The sequence below is a fragment of the Capra hircus genome, chromosome 16, assembly GCF_001704415.2.
Source record: "Capra hircus breed San Clemente chromosome 16, ASM170441v1, whole genome shotgun sequence".
NCBI lineage: Eukaryota > Metazoa > Chordata > Mammalia > Artiodactyla > Bovidae > Capra > Capra hircus.
Genome location: NC_030823.1, coordinates 54,105,678 through 54,126,740, shown reverse-complemented (window position 1 = coordinate 54,126,740; position 21,063 = coordinate 54,105,678). Strand labels below are relative to the sequence as shown.

The following is a 21,063-nucleotide window of genomic DNA, read 5'->3' as shown; positions in this document are numbered from 1 at the left end:
TGTACAGATAAATAACAGAATCTAAGTTGGGAAGCAGACAGGTAAAAACATGAAGTGAGGGGGTAAGGGACACTAAAACAAATGTATGGGTTGATAGGACCAACCACAGACTAACAGTAACATTAATTAGAAAATTAATGGTATTAAGAAAACAGAAGTGATTTACAGCAATGAGGTAGTGAATAGGATACTTAAAATTGAGATTATAAAGGGAGTACAGTTTCAGGTCATGACAAATTCTAAAGAATGACCATAGAAATAGGTGGTTAGGGTAGGGAAGAAGACAAAATCTTTGGACAAAAAGAGGTCAAAAAACTAAGAAGCTAAGAGGTTATTAGAATAATCATCTGCATGGATATTAAAACTTCCAAATTAAGACAAGCTTACTAATTAGAGGATGACAAGAAGTCGGGAGCTAAAATCTTCAAAGTCTGACAGGAATTCCAAGGACTTGTGAATAACCACAACAAGAAAGGTTAGAAGATGTTAAAATCTGATAGCATGAACTTGGAAGCTGGGAGTTTTCTAGACGAAAAGAAAAACATGGTCTAAAAGAAGCAAGGGCATGCAAGAAGGATACTTCCCCACCTTCGATACACAGATATCAAGGGGTGGCAAGAGAGGAATCTTAGGCACAAACTCCAAGAGTACTCTCCCTAGGGAGAAACACAGAGCACACACTTTCCCTGCAATGAGCTGGGACATGTGAGAAATGACACGTGTCAAATATGTGACACACTCACAGACAAGAGTTTGTTTTTCTGAAGACTAATCACATATGCATCCTCTGCCCAAGAGCAGCAAGGGCATGCAAGAAAGCTACTTCCCCACATTCAATACAGAGACACCGGGAGGTGGCAAGAGAGGAATCAGCCATCATCTGAAAGGACTATAAGGCAAGTGGTGGACTCTAGCAAAAGCCAGGTTGTATAAAGTGAATGTAACAATCAGAAATGATGTTAAGGATAAAAAGGAATTGTGCTGACAACAGATTTTAACTTCTAGAGTATACAATGAAATCATCTAGGAAACTGAGCAAAGGTGGAGACAGGAGTCAGATGAGGGGATATGCAGAGTCATGTGGGAATCAGAATCTGAGTACTGATGGAAAACCCAGGACTTCCTACAAAGCCTGCAAGAAACTGGCAAAGAATCATTTCAGCAATGCTGAAGGTTCAGTGTAGGAAAAAGGCTCCTGGAAAGAGAACGCAGCACTCAGGAGCACCCTGCTTTACTCCTTCCGGTACACAAGACAATGAAGGAGCAGTATTATTAGAGTAACGAGGAATTCTGAGTATCCTCTTACTATTTCTAGGGAGATGAAAGGGGAACAGAACATGAGTGTGGAAGAGGTTCTACTTGAAGTGCATCAAGAAAAACTTATTCTGGGTGTCTGAAGACATTATGGTGGTATGTTTCCAAAACTATAAACCCATGTATATTTACGATGTATTATCATCAGTTCATTACTTACTGCTTCTCTGAAGACAAGGTGCAGAAAAGCTATTTTGTATCCTCATAAAGAGATCTTCAAGTAGGCAAATACTCATTTTCTGTAATCAATAAAAGCCATACGCACACACACACATGGAAATAGTTATCTTAAATGTGATTTCTGGAAGAAAAACTAGTCACAACAAAACGTTCTTCTGTCAGAGTCAACACCATTCAAGTTTCGATGACTTGCTACGAGGACTCACAGGACTCAGCACAGAGCTGTACTTAGGCTCAGGACATAGTAAAGTGAACAAATACAAAGGAAAAGGCACACAGGGTGAAGTTCAGAAGAAACTAGGCACAAACTCAAAGAGTACTCTCCCTGGGGAATCACACAGAGGACACACTATCCCAGCAACAAGTTGTGACATGTGAGAAATGACACATGTCACATATGTGACACGCTCACAGACAAGAGTCTGTTTTTCTCAAGACTAATCACATAGGCATCCTCTGCCTAGCATATACCAAAATTCCAGATTCCATAAGGAAAGCAGGAGCCCAGGACAAACCACATTGTTTGTACTAAGTGGCATAATAAGCCACTAGTCTCAGTTCTAAGAATGGCAGAAACCATCCCCAAAGCCAGGTTTCCAATTGCCAGACAAGAACCAACCTTACGAGCAGAACTTTCAGGAACAATAGTTTCAGTCCTCCTTTGTTAACTCTTTCCTACACAGTCCTATTTTGGTATTTATATTTGAAGCAAAAAAAAGAAATTAATACTAAACAACATGATCTGCATGTAAAATAATTTGGATTCCTCAGAAGCTCAATTTGACTCAAAACAGCTGAATGAAGCTATATGAAGCTCTAACTAGTTATTAAAAGGATAAGAATTTTCTATGCATAGTGGGAAAATAGAGTAATTTACCTAAACATATAAACCTTAAAGAAAACAGGTAAAGAACAATTTAAAAAATAACGTGAGAAGCCAGGCTTCAAGAATATGTGAACCGTGAACTTGCAGATGTTCAAGCTGGTTTTAGAAAAGGCAGAGGAACCAGAGATCAAATTGCCAACATCCACTGGATCATCAAAAAAGCAAGAGAGTTCCAGAAAAACATCTATTTCTGCTTTATTGACTATGCCAAAGCCTTTGACTGTGTGGATCACAATAAACTGTGGAAAATTCTTCAAGAGACAGGAATACCAGACCACCTGACCTGCCTCTTAGGAAACCTGTATGCAGGTCAGGAAGCAACAGCTGGAACTGGACATAGAACAGACTGATTCCAAATAGGAAAAGGTGTACGTCAAGGCTGTATATTGTCACCCTGCCTATTTAACTTATATGCAGAGTACATCATGAGAAACACTGGGCTGTAAGAAGTGCAAGCTGGAATCAAGATTGCCGGGAGAACTATCAATAATCTCAGATATGCAGATGACACCACCCTTATGGCAGAAAGTGAAGAGGCGCTAAAGAGCCTCTTGATGAAAGTGAAAGAGGAGAGTGAAAAAGTTGGCTTAAAGCTCAACATTCAGAAAATGAAGATCATGGCATCCAGTCCCATCACTTCACTAGGTGGGGAAACAGTGGAAACTGGCTGACTTTATTTTTCTGGGCTCCAAAATCACTGCAGATGGTGACTGCAGCCATCAAATTAAGACGCTTGCTCCTTGGAAGGAAAGTTATGACCAACCTAGACAGCATATTAAAAAGCAGAGACATTACTTTGTCAACAAAGGTCCATCTAGTCAAAGCTATGGTTTTTCCAGTAGTCATGTATGGATGTGACAGTTGGACTATAAAGAAAGCTGAGCGCTGAAGAAATGATGCTTTTCAACTGTGGTGTTGGAGAAGACTCTTGAGAATCCCTTGGAAAGGAGATCAGTTCTGAGTGTTCATTGGAAGGACTAATGCTAAAGTTGAAACTCCAATACTTTGGCCACCTGATACGAAGAGCTGACTCATTTGAAAAGACCCTGATGCTGGGAAAGACTGAAGGCAGAAGGAAAAGGGGTCAACAGAGGATGAGATGGTTGGATGGCATCACTGACTCAATGGACATGAGTTTGGGCAGGCTCCAGGAGTTGACGATGGACAGGGAGGCCTGGCGTGCTGCGGTTCATCAGGTCGCAAAGAGTCGGACACAACTGAGCGACTGAACTGAACTGAACTGAAAAAGGATGACTAAACTTGGTAAAATGTATTAAAAATAGATAAAATCAAGTTAATAATTAAAGCACAAATACAGCATTCCACACAGAAAACTTCTTTCACGTTTGTTAATTATTGTCTAAACTCCTACTAAATAAAAAGAACATGTAGTTCTTCCTGCTTCCTTTCAAATAAACCAAAATCTTTCAAAAAAAGAAAATCTATGTTGCCATTACAAATAAGAACAAAATATTAGTAATTAAACAATGTTTACATTGTTTAATTTAAGTGATATAAAATAACTGTATCCATAGGTACAATAGCTCCCTCTGCTCTTCTCCTCAAAAAAAGTCATACAAAAGGGTCAAATAGAAAAGCTTTAAGACTAGCAAGAAGCCCTGCTGCCTCTTATTAGCTGTTTCTTAGCAGGCAAAATAACACACTTTAGTTCCTTCCTTTGCCAAAAAAAGAGTAAATAAAAAGATAATTTTTTTGTCTTCCCTGCTGGCTCAGTGGTAAAGAATCTGCCTACCAATGCAGGAAACATGGGTTTGATCCCTCATCCAGGATGATCCCACAGACTTAGAAAACAAACTTACAGTTGTTGGGAGAAGGATGGGGAGAAGAGATAGTTAGGGAATTAGGGATGGACATGTACACACTTCTGTATTTAAAATGGATAACCTAACGTATAGTACAAGGAACTTCGCTCAGTGTTATGTGGCAGCCTGGATGGGAGGAGAGTTTGGGGGAGAATGGATACACATATATGTATGGCTAACTCCCTTTGCTATTCACCTAAAACCATCACAACATTGTTAATCCAGCTATAACCCATTAAAAAACAAAAAGTTTTTTTCTATCACAATTTGAGATAAGAAATGATTTCATTTAACTTTAACTTGAATGAACTCTGACCTGTTTGCACTGTATTTTCTAAAGGTCTGGGGTTAAATTACACGTTTTTATTTGAACAGCAAAAAACAATTATCAGTTAAAAAGACTATGTATAGCAACTCACTCCAGTATTCATGCCTGGGAAATCCCATGGACAGAGAAGCCTGGCGGGCTACAGTCCATGGGGTCGCAAAAGAATTGGACACAACTGATCGACTAAACAACAAAACAGCATCTATTTCCTGCTGCTACTGCTGCTGAGTCACTTCAATCGTGTCCGACTCTGTGCGACCCCAGAGACGGCAGCCCACCAGGCTCTGCCGTCCCTGGGATTCTCAAGGCAAGAACACTGGAGTGGGTTGCCATTTCCTCCTCCAAAACATGAAAGTGAAAAGTGAAAGTGAAGTCACTCAGTCGTGTCCGACCCTAAGCGACCCCATGGACTGCGGCCTTCCAGGCTCCTCCATCCATGGGATTTTCCAGGCAAGAGTACTGAAGTGGGGTAGGTGAACCATATGGTATATTATTATTAGCATTTTCCAGTGCATTTTGTTTTCCCTGGAGCGAAATGATTTTCCAGTGTTTTTATATTGGCTTAATTTTTCTATGTACTTAACAGTAATTCAAATTCAAACACTTTCTTAATTATGTAAATCTCTTTTACAAATGTTTTGGTACTGTGGGTGTTGCGTTAAATTTGTCTTCTTGAGGAAATCACTCCTGAAGACTGCTCTAAAAATGTGGGTTCACTGTTCTCTTGGCCTGGTTCCCCATTACTGTCACCCTCAGGACTCCTTCTGATTCTGTCTTGCATTGAATATTCTGAATCCTGGACCCCATGTATGTATTTATTTAATTCAAAACCTCATTTTTTGGTAGAGGACATTCTTTAGTAGTTTCCCAATAAAAGCAGTTTGGGAGATTGAAGAAAAAAAAAAAAAGACCATCTAAAATAAACGTTTTCCCCCCCCAGAAATGTATCAGGAACTTTATCTACCAGACTGACTAATTTTGTTAGATACTAGTTCAATTAGTTACTGTCAGTATAAGTCCAAATAGGGGAGAGAGCACAAAAATAATTTGAACAGGGCAATCTTTTTAATAAAAAAAAATTGTATATAATAAGAGAGTGACTACAAAGAGAATTTTTAAAACTATCCTAAGGCTGAGGAAGAGAAACCCAAAGAAGAGCAAATCAAGAAAGAAGATCCTCTCCCTAGAGCTGGCAGTGTGACCTCACTGTAGAAGGTATGACTGTAGACCAGTGGATGACGAAGAAGCTTTATGGACTGCCCCGGCAAAGCAGGACCACAGGGAAACAGGAAACGTCCTCTGGGATGCAGGCAGCCAATGTCAGCAGGCAGGTGAACAAAGAAAATCAGGACTCCTGGAGGCAGCTCAGAGGCAGAACCTGTGTCAGTTTCTGGAAGACCACTGAGGAAGACCTCACTGAGCCAGGAGCTAGACCATGAGTTCACAGAGGGAATGCTCGAACTGTGTGCACAGCTGGACCACAATACCACTGGATGTACCAGAATCTTGTAGCAAGAGCAAGGAGCAATCACAACACATTACAACGAACACAAGTCCCTTCCTCAGGGTATCTCTGCAGCACCCTCTACTGGCACAATTTAATACTGTGTGTGTTCAGTGGCTCAGTCATATCCAACTATTTATGACCCCATGGACTGCAGACCACCAGGCATCTCTGTCCATGGGATTTTCCCTGCCAGGATACTGGAGTGGATTGCCATTTCCTCCTCCAGTAATTTAATACTGTACTTGCTGCGAAAAATAAATGCATAAAATTGGACTAATGAAGATCAAGCGAAGAAGTGACAGTTGCTCAGTCGTGGCCAACTCTTTGCGAGTCCATGGACTGTACCTTGCCAGGCCTCTGTCGGTGGAATTCTTTAGGCTAGAATACTGGAGTGGGTAGCCATTCCCTTCCAGATCAAGTATGAGGGTAGAACTGGAATGCGAACCGAGAACTTTCAGATGTTCAAGCTGGACTTAAAAAAGGCAGAGGAACCAGAAGTCAAATTGCCAACACGTGCTGGATCACAGAAAAAGCGAGGGAATTGAAAAAAAAAATAAACTCTACTTCTGCTTCATTTCCTATGCTAAAGTTTTGACTGTGTGGATCACAACAAACTGGAAAATTCTTAAAGAGATGGGAATACCAGACCTGACCTGCCTCCTGAGAAATCTATATGCAGTTCAAGAAGCAACAGTTAGAACCACAGGGAACAATAGACTAGTTCAAAATAGGGAAAGGAGTACGCCAAAGTTGTATGTTGTCACCCTGCTTATTTAACTGATATGCAGAGTACATCATACAAAATGCTGGACTGGATGACTCACAAGCTGGAATCAAGATTATTGGGGAAAACATCAACAACCTCAGATATGCAGATGATACCACTTCAATGGCAGAAAGTGAAGAGGAACTAAAGAGACTCTTGATGAAGGTGAAGGAATGAAGCTAAAAGAAGAGAGTGAAAAGCTGGCTTAAAACTCAACATTCAAAAAATGAAGATCATGACATCCAGTCCTATCACTGCATGGCAAGTGGAAATTGTCAGATTTCATTTTCTTGGGCTCCAAAATCAATGTGGACGGTGACTGCAGCCATGAAATTAAAAGACACTTGCTTCTTGGAAGAATAACTATGACAAACCTAGACAGTGTATTAAAAATTAGAGGCATCACTTTGTCAAGAAAGGTCTGTATAGTCAGAGCTATGGTTTTTTCAGTAGTCACGTACGAATGTGAGAGTTGGACCATAAAGAAGGCTGAGGGCCAAAGAATTGATGCTATCGAACTGTGGTGTTGGAGAAGACTCTTGAGAGTCCCCTGGACAGCAAGGAAATCAAACCAGTCAACCCTAAAGGAAATCAATCCTGAATATTCATTGGAAAGACCAATACTGAAGCTGAAACTCGAATACTTTGGCCACCTGATGTGAACAGCAGACTCATTAGAAAAGATCCTGATGCTGGGAAGGATTGAGGGCAAGAGGAAAAGGGGCTGACAGAGGATGAGATGGTCGGATGGCATCACTGACTCAATGGACATGAGTTTGAGCAAACTCCAGGAGATAGTGAAGAACAGGGAAGCCTGGTGTGCAGTTCATGGGGCACAAAGAGTCAGACGTGACTTAGTGACTGAAGGGAGGATGCAGTTAAAATACATCATCTCTTCTAATTACTTAATAGCCATGTTATAATTCAAAATTTCTTTTCTTAATGTAAATCAAGAATGTAAATTGGTACAGATCCACTCAAGATAAATCTTGGTACAGATACACTCAACAATAAAAGTGGATCTTGGTACAGACAATACGGAAAACCAAATGAAGGCGGCTCAAAGAGTTAAAACTAGATCTCCTATATGATTCAGCGATTCCACTTCTGGGTATATACCCAAAGGAAATGAAAACAGGATATCAAAGAGATAAATGCACCTGTGTTTATTGCAGCATTATTCACAATAGCCATGATACGGAAACAACCTAAGTGTCCAGCAACAGACAAATACATAAAGAGGATGCGGCAACAGGCTTCCCTGATGGCTCAGAGATAAAGAATCCACCTGCCAATGCAGGAGACTCAGGTTCGATCCCTGGTCTGGGAAGATCCCACATGACATGGAGCAACTAAGCCCAGGCACAACTATTGAGCCTGTGCTCTAGAGCCCAGAAGTTGCACCTACTGAGCCCATAACGACAACTACTCAAGTCCACGTGACCTAGAGCCCAGCAAGAAGTCACTGCAATGAAAAGCCTGCGCACCACAACTACAGAGGAGCCCCCCTTGCTGCAACCTCAGAAAAGACTGCATGGCAATGAAGATCCAGCACAGCCAAAAATAAATCAATCAGTTCAGTTCAGTCGCTCAGTCGTGTCTGACTCTTTGCGACCCCATGAATCGTAGCACACCAGGCCTCCCTGTCCATCACCAACTCCCGGAGTTAACTCAGACTCAGGTCCATTGAGTCAGTGATGCCATCCAGCCATCTCATCCTCTGTTGTCTCCTTCTCCTCCTGCCCCCAATCCCTCCCAGCATCAGAGTCTTTTCCAGTGAGTCAACTCTTCTCATGAGGTGGTCAAAGCACTGGAGTTTCAGCTTTAGCATCATTCCCTCCAAAGAAATCCCAGGGCTGATCTCCTTTAGAATGGACTGGTTGGATCTCCTTGCAGTCCAAGGGACTCTCAAGAGTCTTCTCCAACACCACAGTTCAAAAGCATCAATTCTTCGGTGCTCAGCTTTCTTCACAGTCCAACTCTCACATCCATACATGACCACAGGAAAAACCACAGCCTTGACTAGACAGACCTTTATTGGCAAAGTAATGTCTCTGCTTTTCAATATGCTATGTAGGTTGGTCATAACTTTTCTTCCAAGTTGTAAGTGTCTTTTAATTTCATGGCTGCAGTCACCATCAGCAGTGATTTTGGAGCCCAAAAATATGAAGTCTGACACTGTTTCCACTGTTTCCCCATCTATTTGCCATGAAGTGATGGGACTGGATGCCATGATCTTCATTTTCTGAATGTTGAGCTTTAAGCCAACTTTTCACTCTCCTCTTTCACTTTCATCAAGAGGCTTCTTAGTTCCTCTTCACTTTCTGCCATAAGGGTGGTGTCATCTGCGTATCTGAGGTTATTGATATTTCTCCCGGCAACTTTGATTCCAGCTTGTGCTTCTTCCAGCCCAGCATTTCTCATGATGTACTCTGCATATAAGTTAACATATGAACAGTATGAAAAGGCAAAATGATAGGATACTGAAAGAGGAACTCCCCAGGTCAGTAGGTGCCCAATATGCTGCTGGAGATTAGTGAAAAAATAACTCCAGAAAGAATGAAAGGATGGAGCCAAAGCAAAAACAATACCCAGTTGTGGATGTGACTGGTAATAGAAGCAAGGTCCGATGGTGTAAAGAGCAATATTGCATAGGAACCTGGAATGTCAGGTCCACGAATCAAGGCAAATTGGAAGTGGTCAAACAGGAGATGGCAAGAGTGAACGTCGACATTCTAGGAATCATAAAACTAAAATGCGCTGGAATGGGTGAATTTAACTCAGATGACCATTATATCTACTACTGCGGGCAGGAATCCCTCAGAAGAAATGGAATAGCCATCATGGTCAACAAAAGAGTCCAAAATGCAGTACTTGGATGCAATTGCAAAAACGACAGAATGCTTTCTGTTCATTTCCAAGGCAAACCATTCAATATCACAGTAATCCAAGTCTATGCCCCAACCAGTAATGCTGAAGAAGCTGACGTTGAACAGTTCTATGAAGACCTACAAGACCCTTTAGAACTAATACCCAAAAAAGATGTCCTTTTCATTACAGAGGACTGGAATGCAAAAGTAGGAAGTCAAGAAACACCTGGAGTAACAGGCAAATTTGGCCTTGGAATACAGAATGAAGCAGGGCACAGGCTAATAGAGTTTTGCCAAGAAAATGCACTGGTCATAGCAAACACCCTCTTCCAACAACACAAGAGAAGACTCTACACATAGACATCACCAGATGTTCAACACCGACATCAGATTGATTATATTCTTCGCAGCCAAAGATGGAGAAGCTTTATACAGTCAATAAAAACAAGACCAGGAGCTGACTGTGGCTCAGATCATGAACTCCTTATTGCCAAATTCAGACTGAAATTGAAGAAAGTAGGGAAAACCACTAGATCATTCAGGTATGACCTAAATCAAATCCCTTATGATTATATAGTGGAAGTGAGAAATAGAATTTAAGGGACTAGATCTGATAGATAAGAGTGCCTTATGAACTATGGACGGAGGTTCACGACATTGTACAGGAGACAGGGATCAAGACCATCCCCATGGAAAAGAAATGAAAAAAATTTTTTAATTAATTAAATTAATTAATTAATTTTTTAAAGAAAGGGTGTACAGGGAATGTTATTCAACTATGAGAAAGAAGGAAATCTCACCATTTGCACCAATAAAAGTGGGTCTTGAGGACATTATGCTAGTGACGTAAGCCAGATAGAGACAGACAAAACAGCAGGATATCACTTATATGAAGAATCTAAAAAAGTCAAACTCGTAAAAACAGGGCGTAAACTGGTGGTTACTGGGGAGTGAGGGAATAGGAGAGATGTTGTTTCAGAGTACAAACTTGCAACCAGAGGTAAATAAGCCTTGAAGATCTAACACACACTATAGTTAAAACAGTCAACACTGTTAAGAGACTAGACCTTAATCATTCCAATCACAAAGAAATAACTGAGAAACATGTGATGTGACAGAGGGACTAATGCTACAACTGCAGTCATATTACAATATATAAACATTAAATCAACATGTCGTACACTTTAAGTTTACACAATGTTATATGTCAAATATATTTCAATTTTCAAAAAAAAATCACTGCATTTGAACAATCTGGAACTCTTCTCAGCTAGGACCTGATAGCCTCTTTGTCCACAACTATCTTGATCAGTCACCTTAAGTTAAATAAAGCTAAATAAAGGTCTTTTGCCACTAGAAAAACAAGAAATTATTATTCTATTATAGAAGTATATATGATTTACAAAAGTATTCAAAAAGAGCTCCAACGAGATCTATAGACTATACCAATGTCAATTTTCTAGTTTGTGTATTGTACTATAGCTATGTCAGCTTCTCATTATATAGTTTTTGAGTTAAGCCAGCAAGCACAAATTAAAAACTGAAACAATTTATTATCAAAATTGGCACATCTCTGAATCACTCTACAAATGATCAAACTGCCGTCTAGTAGTGATGTGTTTCATTCATATATATATATTCATATATATATATAAATGTATATGCAATGATTGTACTCTCCCAAATTAGGATCAGATACAAGTAACCCATGGAAATATTTTCTTCCTAGCTTATGGCTTATGTTACTCAGTACAAATGAAGCTGCATACTTACAACAAATCTAGCCATTACACTTTGCTTGCTATATCAGTACTTCATTCCGACTCACACATCAAGCATCATGGCAGATCCCTGGGAAAAAAGTGATCTGACAGACATAAACCATGAAGCCAAAATCCCTCCCCAGCTAACCTTCCACAAAGTCTGAAATTACCATCACTACAACTCCACTTCTTGTTAAGGAACTGTGAAGAGGCCAGTTTTCCAAACGTGTATGGTATTACTTTCCCTGAATCATTTTATTACAAATTAAGACGTAATACTTAGCAAAAATCAACTAGTCATAAAACAAATACAACAAAAACTGAAATTTTTCCCACTCACTTTTTGGCTATCTAGCATAACCAATGGAGAAGGAAATGGCAACCCACTCCAGTATTCTTGCCTTAGAGAATCCCATGGACAGAGGAGCCTGGTGGGCTGCCATCCATGGGGTCGCACAGTCGGACATAACTGAAGAGACTTAGCACGCATGCATTGGAGAAGGAAATGGCAACCCACTCCAGTATTCTTGCCTAGAGAATCCCAGGGACAGAGGAGCCTGGTGGGCTGCCGTCCATGACGTCGCAGTCGGACACAACTGAAGGGATTAAGCATGCATGCATTGGAGAAGGAAATGGCAACCCACTCCAGTATTCTTGCCTAGAGAATCCCATGGACAGAAGAGCCTGGTGGGCTGCCGTCTATGGGGTCGCACAGTCGGACACAACTGAAGCGACTTAGCACGCATGCATTGGAGAAGGAAATGGCAACCCACTCCAGTATTCTTGCCTGGAGAATCCCAGGGACAGAGAACCCTGGTGGGCTGCCGTCTATGGGGTCACACAGAGTCGGACACAACTAAAGAGACGCAGCAGCAGCAGTAGCATAACCAATGATCCATCAAAGCATCGAAGTGGGTACTATGCAATAACGCTACTTATCATGTATATAGTGTATTTCAAATACTAGACAAAGCTTTAAAATCCATATCAATTTCAGGGTATATAAGAAAATCTTCTGCAGTATTTCTACACATGGTGAGACCAAAATCCATGAAAATATCAGCTGGAGAAGGACAGAGAAGATTGCCATCTCCACTTTGGAAACACCAGAAGAGCTTGACCTGATTGGATTTGCTCTGACATTTTAACTGGAACCTCTCAATAATTAGGCTTAGGCTGCTCATCTCACACATTTCAGATTACAATCATCTTGCTTTCACCCCTCAGCTGTTATTGTTGGTCTTCTCCTAAACAAATCAATCAGCTTTTCTCCCAGGGTAAGGTGTCCCGGGATTTGAAATCACTGAGCAATCACTTGAATGCCCCAGGTATACTCTCCCTTTCAAATTCCACTGGAAATACACCAAAGAATACCAATCCATTTATTTTCTAATTGGTTTAATTTTAAATTTAGCATATAAACAAAATTTAATTGGGTACAGTCTTTAAAAGTATATACTCAGAAGTTAAATGGCTTGGCTTAAACCCTGGGTCTATTAGTTGGCCAACTGACTGAGTTACTTAATTTCATTAAGTTTCTGTTTCATCTTCTGAAAAAAAAAATAGGATAATAATTATTATACCGCTCTCACATGTTGTTATGACAATTAAATTTTACAATGGCCATTATAGTAAGTCAATAAATGTTGCCTGTTAATTTTTTTTCTTATGTCCAGTTCCTAAATAAAGCTTAATATGTAAAATCTAACATGAATGTTTGAAAAAAGCAAAAGAACATGAACACAACAAATCTTCAAAACATGAGAACAGTCTTCACATATCCTCTAAACAAGTTAGGAGTCTATCAGGTACAATGTTCTATTATTCTCTACAAATTACAGTGAATTTAGTCAATGCTCTAACTTTATAAAATCTTTATACACTTTTTATTCACTTACTCAACAAGTTTTTAAAAAGACCAGAGTAAGAATATTTATGTGGTAGTTGGTATTTGATTGTATGACCTCGAGAAAGCTATTTAACCTCTCTAGCCTCAGTTTCCCTAACTGTATAATGAAGACAATAGCATCTACATCTCATAGGCAGCATCTAGAACAGTGCTCAGCACAGAGAAAGTTCTAAGGAAGGACTATGTAACTATAAAGCATTGCTTCCTAGCATGGCGCTAGATACTGGAGATTCTGGGAGAAATGACACAGTACTTGCCTACAAGTACTTGCTTTTGAACTGTGGTGTTGGAGAAGACACTTGAGAGTCCCTTGGACTGCAAGGAGATCCAACCAGTCCATCCTAACAGAGATCAGTCCTGGGTGTTCATTGGAAGGACTGATGTTGAAGCTGAAACTCCAATAGTTTGGCCACCTGATACAAAGAGCTGACTCATTGGAAAAGACCCTGATGCTGGGAAAGATTGAGGGCAGGAGGAGAAGGGGACAACAGAGGTTGCGATGGTTGGATGGCATTACTGACTCGATGGACATGGGTTTGGGTGGACTCCGGGAATTGGTGATGGACAGGGAGGCCTGGCATGCTGCGGTTCATAGGGTTGCAAAGAGTTGGACACGACTGAGCAACTAAACTGAACTGAACTTGCCTACAAAGCAGTCAAGACCAAATGGTATATACAATTATCTACACATAAGGAATCCTTATACGGTAAGGCTATATATTGTCACCCTGCTTATTTAACTTATATGCAGAGTACATCATGAGAAATGCTGGTCTGGAAGAAGCACAAGCTGGAATCAAGATTGCCGGGAGAACTATCAATAACCCCAGATATGCAGATGACACCACTCTTATGGCAGAAAGCAAAGAAGAACTAAAGAGCCTCTTGATGAAAGTGAAAGAGGAGAGTGAAAAAGTTGGCTTAAAGCTCAACATTCAGAAAATGAAGATCGTGGCATCCGGTCCCATCACTTCATGGCAAATAGATGGGGAAACAGTGGAAACAGTGACCGACTTTATTTTTCTGGGCTCCAAAAATCACTGCAGATGGTGACTGCAGCCATGAAACCAAAAGACGCTTACTCTTTGGAAGGAAAGTTATGACCAACCTAGATAGCATATTCAAAAGCAGAGACATTATTTTGCCAACAAAAGTCCGTCTAGTCAAGGCTATGGTTTTTCCCATAGTCATGTATGGATGTGAGAGTTAGACTATAAAGAAAGCTGAACACCAAAGAATTGATGCTTTTCAACTGCGGTGTCGGAGAAGACTCTTGACAGTCCCTTGGACTGCAAAGAGACCCAACCAGTCCATCCTAACAGAGATCAGTCCTGGGTGTTCTTCAGAACAGCTGATGTTGAACCTGGAACTCCGATACTTTGGCCACCAGATGCGAAGGGCTGAATCATTTGAAAAGACCCTGATGCTCGGAAAGATTGAAGGCAGGAGAAGAGGACAAGAGGATGAAATGGTTGGATGGCATCACCAACTCAATGGACATTAGTTTGGGTAGACTCCGGCAATTGGTGATGGACAGGGAGGCCTGGCATGCTGCGGTTCACAGGGTCGCAGAGTTGGTCGCAATTGAACTGAACTGAAGGAATCCTTGAACTTGAATTCACAGATAAATTTTTCATAATAAAAATTATCATTTTTAAAACCCAAAATATTGCAAATTAGCATCCAGAATGGGTGATGGGTACAGTGAGGTTCAATATATTATATTTTTACTTTTGTGTATGTTGTACATTTCACATAATGAGAAGTTGTTTTTAAAAATGATAAATCACTTTCCATCTCAGAAGGTAAGCCAAAATTATGTGATCTGAAGTATTTACTTTAACACAGATGTCTTTATACTACAAATGAACTCTGTCGACAGAAGTGCTTAAAATTCAGAGGTTAAGAATTCCCTTGACAAGACTGCCACCTACTGGATCACCTTAAATTCCACTATTCACATTTTCTGATTTAAACACAAATATAATCCAATAAAAAGCAAGGGTTTCTTAAAAAACAAAAAAAAGGAAATTCAAGTATTTGAAAAACAGCCCAAGTCATAGAAAATTCTGTCTGCTGTGTTAAACAAAGTATTGCTTGGGCAAGTCCCATTAGCCAGAAGCAATCTCAGTCACGTTTAGTTTGGATGTTTAGAGGTCATCTGACAGATGTGTGAAAAAAGCAGCAAAAAAACCAACAAATTCGGTAAGTATTGCTGAGTATATGAACACATGGTTGTTAGACATTACCATCTACATTAATTATGTTAAAATAAAAGCAATATATTAAGTAGCTATACATGGAATGAATTTTTTAAACTATTCTACTGTTATACAAAAAAGTACATCTGGTTTAGAAAAATTTCTAATGAAAGCAATATATATCATTCAAGAAGTGCTTCCTCTCAAACAACTTTGGCAGAAGTTGAGATACTATGCTCTGGAAAAATGCCTAAAAGTTACTCAAAAAATAGCTAAGTAATGATGAAGGCATTAATGTCAAAGATTATTGAGAAGAGCCTGAATTAAGCTGCCTTATGAATACGAGAATATGGGCAAAGGCAACATTTGTAAGTAACTGTTATCTGCAATATATTTTAAATGTATGTATAAATGTTTAAGTTAACAATGAAAACATAAATAGGCATTCAACTATTTCACCTACATTCACCAAGGTTTCTATATTCAAATTAATCCATCTTGGAGCTTCTCATTAGTAAAAGGAAGGACTGCTTTATATACAAGCATAGTACAGGCATAATATATCATTTAATCATAAAACTTTAATATTTGTAACTACCATTTGTTTAAAGTTAAATTATCTAACACCTAACACTTCTTTGCCTATGCTATTCATATACTACAAACTGGTTAATGCCCTTTGTTATGCCAAAGAGAAAATGCCTTTTATTACACCAGAAGGGAAGTGCTCAGGGAATTTTTCAAAGACAAAGGGTTTGACTGGGATCCTGGCAAATTCTGGGACAATTTGAGCACCTAGATAATTAAACACTACAGTGAATCATGAACTATTTCAGGAGAGAGGGAATTCAAGAGTGAATATCAAAAACAAACAGTAATAAATGGGAAAAAAAGGGAGAGGTCTGGCTTACAGGAGAAATGTCAAGGGCTGCCTTGAGAAAATGCAAAAGATGGAAAATTACCACTTTGCATTCATCATGATAAAGATTGGATCAGAAAAGAATTATGAATGAAAGCTAAACCCAAGAGAAAATTTTGATTTGATGAGAAGCAAAACCAAACAGGAAATTTTGATGAGAAGCAAGATATTTTCCTTGGTCTCCCAACAAACTGCTTACTAGTTACAAAGGGGGAGGGGGGAAAAGAAAAAGAAAAAAGGAATTACAGTGGAGAAATCAGATATCTTGGCTGGAAATCAAAAATTATCATCACAAGAAAGGGACAGATGGTTATTAAGAGCCTCCACATGTGATACACTGTGAAGGAGAGAAATCATCAATGCAGCAATAAGTTATCTGCATCTCTCCTTAGAAGGAAAGTTATGACCAATCTAGATAGCATATTCAAAAACAGAGACATTACTTTGCCAACAAAGATCAGTCTAGACAAGGCTATGGTTTTTCCAGTGGTCATGTATGGATATGAGAGTTGGACTGTGAAGAAAGCTGAGTGCAGAAGAATTGATGCTTTTGAACTGTGGTGTTGGAGAAGTCTCCTGAGAGTTCCTTGGACTGCAAGGAGATCCAACCAGTCCATTCTAAAGGAGATCAGCCCTGGGTGTTCTCTGGAGGGAATGATGCTAAAGCTGAAACTCCAGTACTTTGGCCACCTCATGCGAAGAGTTGACTCATTGGAAAAGACTCTGATGCTGGGAGGGATTGGGGGCAGGAGGAGAAGGAGACGACAGAGGATGAGATGGCTGGATGGCATCACCGACTCGATGGACGTGAGCTTGAGTGAACTCTGGGAGTTGGTGATGGACAGGTAGGCCTGGCGTGCTGCGATTCATGGGGTTGCAAAGACTAGGACACAACTGAGCAACTGAACTGAACTGACTGAATCATGAGGAAATATTAGATAAATCCAAACTGAGCAATGTCATATTAACAAGAGGGAAAAGAGATGTATTCTTCAATAATGTCCATGTTTTAAGACAAAGACTCTGGAAATCTTTCGAAATTAAAGAAACCTAAAGACATATGGCAGCTAAATGCAGTATCTGACCCTAATGTGAATCCCAAACTGGATGGGGGGGAAAGGACATTACTGGGTTCACTGGCAAAATCAGAGACAAATAGTAGATTAGATAAAAAGTAATATATGGAAAGTAAGTTTACTGAAGTTGATACATGTAATGTGGTTACTTAAGAGATAGCCCTACCCATAGTTTTCCTAGGAAAGACACATTTCCTAACGGAGTAGACAAGGGGAAAGCATCATGGTATATATAACTTACTCTTCAACTGTTCAGAAAACCAATCATGTTTTTCGGTGTGGGTGTGTGTGGGTGTGTGTGTGTGTGTGTCTATGAGTGTGTGTAAGGAAGGAAAAATTGAGACATAGACTGAGAAAATGTTTGGAAAGCAAATGGGATAAAATGTTATTAGTAGGTGATTCTGAGTATACATGTATTCTCTGTACTAATTTTATTGTTTTAACTCTTCTGTAAATTTGAAATTTTTTCCAAATGAAAAGTTTAACACATTGCTGTATCTACTGCTAACAAAAATTAAACACAGAAATAAATACAGAAATGCATGCACACCCATGTGTATGTATGTATGGGTGTGTTTATATATTTAAAATACAAATCTCTTAAAGATTCTAAAATCTCAGTAAATAAATGGACTTTTTAATAATCAAAAATGATTAAGAAGGGACGGTGTCTGTCCTATATGTAAATAAGGAAGAGCAAGAAAAAGCCCAAATTGGATTGAAACAGTTACTACTGAAAAAATAAAGCCATTTCATGTTTATTTACCCCCATCAATTGAGATTTTCAATGAACCAGTTTCATCTAACTTATTTAAGAGGAGAAAACATTATTATTCTCATTCTCATTTTTAAATGGAGAAACTGAAACATGGTGAAAAGCCAGTCAGTAACACAGCAGAGATTTGATAGTATGTCTCTTGAAACAATAACAATACAAGTTTTGGATAGTATGTAGGAGCAAGCTGCTTACCTTTCAATAGCTAACTCTTTGTTAGAAAGTTGCTGCACTGTAATCACAACCTTCTTCTCTATTCCTTGTTTTAATTTGAAATAAAATTTATCTCGATCCTTAGGCACAGGACTGAAAAATGCAAAAAAGAACAGAAATGATCAATAATTAAAAATAATAAAATGGTCATCTATTTCAAGGTTAGAATGAAACAAGAGTATTTAACAACCTTATTAAGATATATCAAACTTTCACCTTGACACAAAGTAAATAACAAACTTTGGTTGTATCAGTTATACATATACATATATCCACTCTTTTTTGGATTCTTTTCCCATACAGGTCATTACAGAGTACTGAGTAGAGTTCCTTGTGCTTGCTATACAGTAGGTTCTAATTAGTTGTCTTTTTAACATATAGCAGTGTATATATGCCAACCCCAATTGATTCATCTTCCCTCACTTTCCCCCTTGTAACCATAGTATATTTTAAATCAAAACTTTTAAAATTATATCATTTCAAATTTTAGTTTTTAAATTTTAACAAATTTGGGAACATGGTTTATTTAATTTTAAGACTGTTATATTTCTGGTTTAAAGGGTTATATGGTTATGAATGCTTTTAACACAGTTAAATTCAAGGCAAAACAAGTGAGAAAAAGAGCTTACTTTTAAACATCCAGAATTAGAGATGACTGTGACAAATCCAAGAAAATATAAATAAAAGATGAACAAAGAGGAATAGATCAGGGCAAGTTAAATTCTAGCCTAGGCCAGACTGACAATTCTTAAGAATTAGTCCCTTAAAACAGTAAGTGTTTATAATATAAGCTGTCTTATCTGAAAAGGAAAAATACTTTCAGTCACTTATTTGACCTAAGTCTCAATTTCTATAACTTAAAAAAAAAAAAGATAAAATACCTAATAATTATTGTCAGAAACAAAGGCAAAGTAATCACATAGGTGATCAATAAGAGTATAACTATTTCTTATTATCTGCCTATTTTTAAACTAAAGAACAACATTCCAAATATACAACAGAAGGAAACAGTTAATTAAATGATGGTCAAATCATACAAAATACTACTGACAACTATTAAAAACAATTCTAATTTAAAATATTTTAGGGACTTCCCTGGTGGTCCAGTGGTTCAAAACCCACCTTGCAATACAGGGAACATGAGTTTGATCCCTAGTCTGGGAACTAGGATCCCACACGCCATGGAGCAATTAAACCTACATGCCACAACTAGAGAGCAGACATACAGCAACTACTGAGCCCATAAGACAAGATCCCACAGGATGCAACCAAATAAGTATTAAAAAAATAAATAAATGAAAACATTTTAATGGGAAAATTCTTACATCATGAAGTCAAAAGAAAAAAACTACATATATATATGTATATATAACTGTATAAAATACACTCTGGAGGTGGAGGGGAAGGGATAGTAGGGATTGACATGTACATACTATGTTTAAAATAACCAACAAGGACCTACTGTATAGCACAAGGAACACTGTTCTGTAAAAATCTAAATGGAAAAAGAATTTGAAAAAGAATAGAGACTTGTATACAGATAACTGAATCACTTTGTACACCTGCAACTATTACAGCATTGTTAATCAACTGTACTCCAATATAAGATGTTTAAAAAGTACACCCTAGTATCAAATATTTTTGATAAAATTGTGATAAAATGTATTAAGAATTTTGACAAAATAATTTTACTTTTTTGATATTAAAATTATTTTTAATAAAGTGATTATTGATGACAAGACCATAAAATTTTATTCTAATTTTACTTCTACTAATTTTTCTATAGTAAGTATATCAGAATTTTAAAATATCAAGAAAATAATTTACATAAACTATCTGAAAAGCCTGACAAAAGTGAACCATGCATCTGCCAATGAAGTTTTTCTGTATCATCCTAAAGCTTTATAACAACAGTGTATAATTTCTGGAACCTATATATTAGTCAATATTATATTTCAGACACAATACTAATTTTTATTTTTTCCAAATAATCTCACCTAAAGTTTCCTTTTCCATCATCTTCTTTTACCTCCAACGAGACACTGAAGGTAAACACATCACTGTCGGGGGTAGGAATAACCGAGTCTTTAACATCTGATACTTGTCTAGAAGAACGTTTGAAAGCTGTACAGAAACTATATAAAATTCTGCTTACCTAAAAGAATAAAAGTGGAAATAATATTAGATAAAGATTTTAACTGCATTTTGATCACCCTAATTCTTGAATCTATAATTTCCAAGGTCACAATGTTCTTAATAGACAATGTAGATATAGGGTAAGCATATATATATATATATATAGAGAGAGAGAGAGAGAGAGAGACAGAGTTTGTAACATATAGTGTATACACACACACAGACACACACTGTTGACCCTTGAAGAACACGGGTTCAAAGTGCCTAGGTCCACTTATACTTTTTCAACACTGAATACTACAGTACATGACCCATGGTTGGCTGAATCAGCAGATGTGGAACAGTGGAGGGCCAAGTATAAGTTACACATGAATTTTTGACTGAGCAGAAGGTCAGT

At 38.5% G+C, this 21,063-nt stretch overlaps 1 protein-coding gene across 2 annotated transcripts in view; it reads right to left on the bottom strand.

Annotated features, from left to right (window-relative positions):
* The window catches only part of RABGAP1L (RAB GTPase activating protein 1 like), a 719,827-nt gene that overhangs the window by 600,510 nt on the left and 98,254 nt on the right, over positions 1–21,063 (bottom strand). For both annotated transcript variants that reach the window (XM_018060617.1, XM_018060618.1), the window contains exons 6-7: positions 20,528–20,685; positions 18,513–18,623 (exon numbers count right to left, since the gene is read on the bottom strand). In XM_018060617.1, the coding sequence (XP_017916106.1) occupies positions 18,513–18,623; positions 20,528–20,685 (269 nt within the window). The remainder of the gene's footprint in view (positions 1–18,512; positions 18,624–20,527; positions 20,686–21,063) is intronic.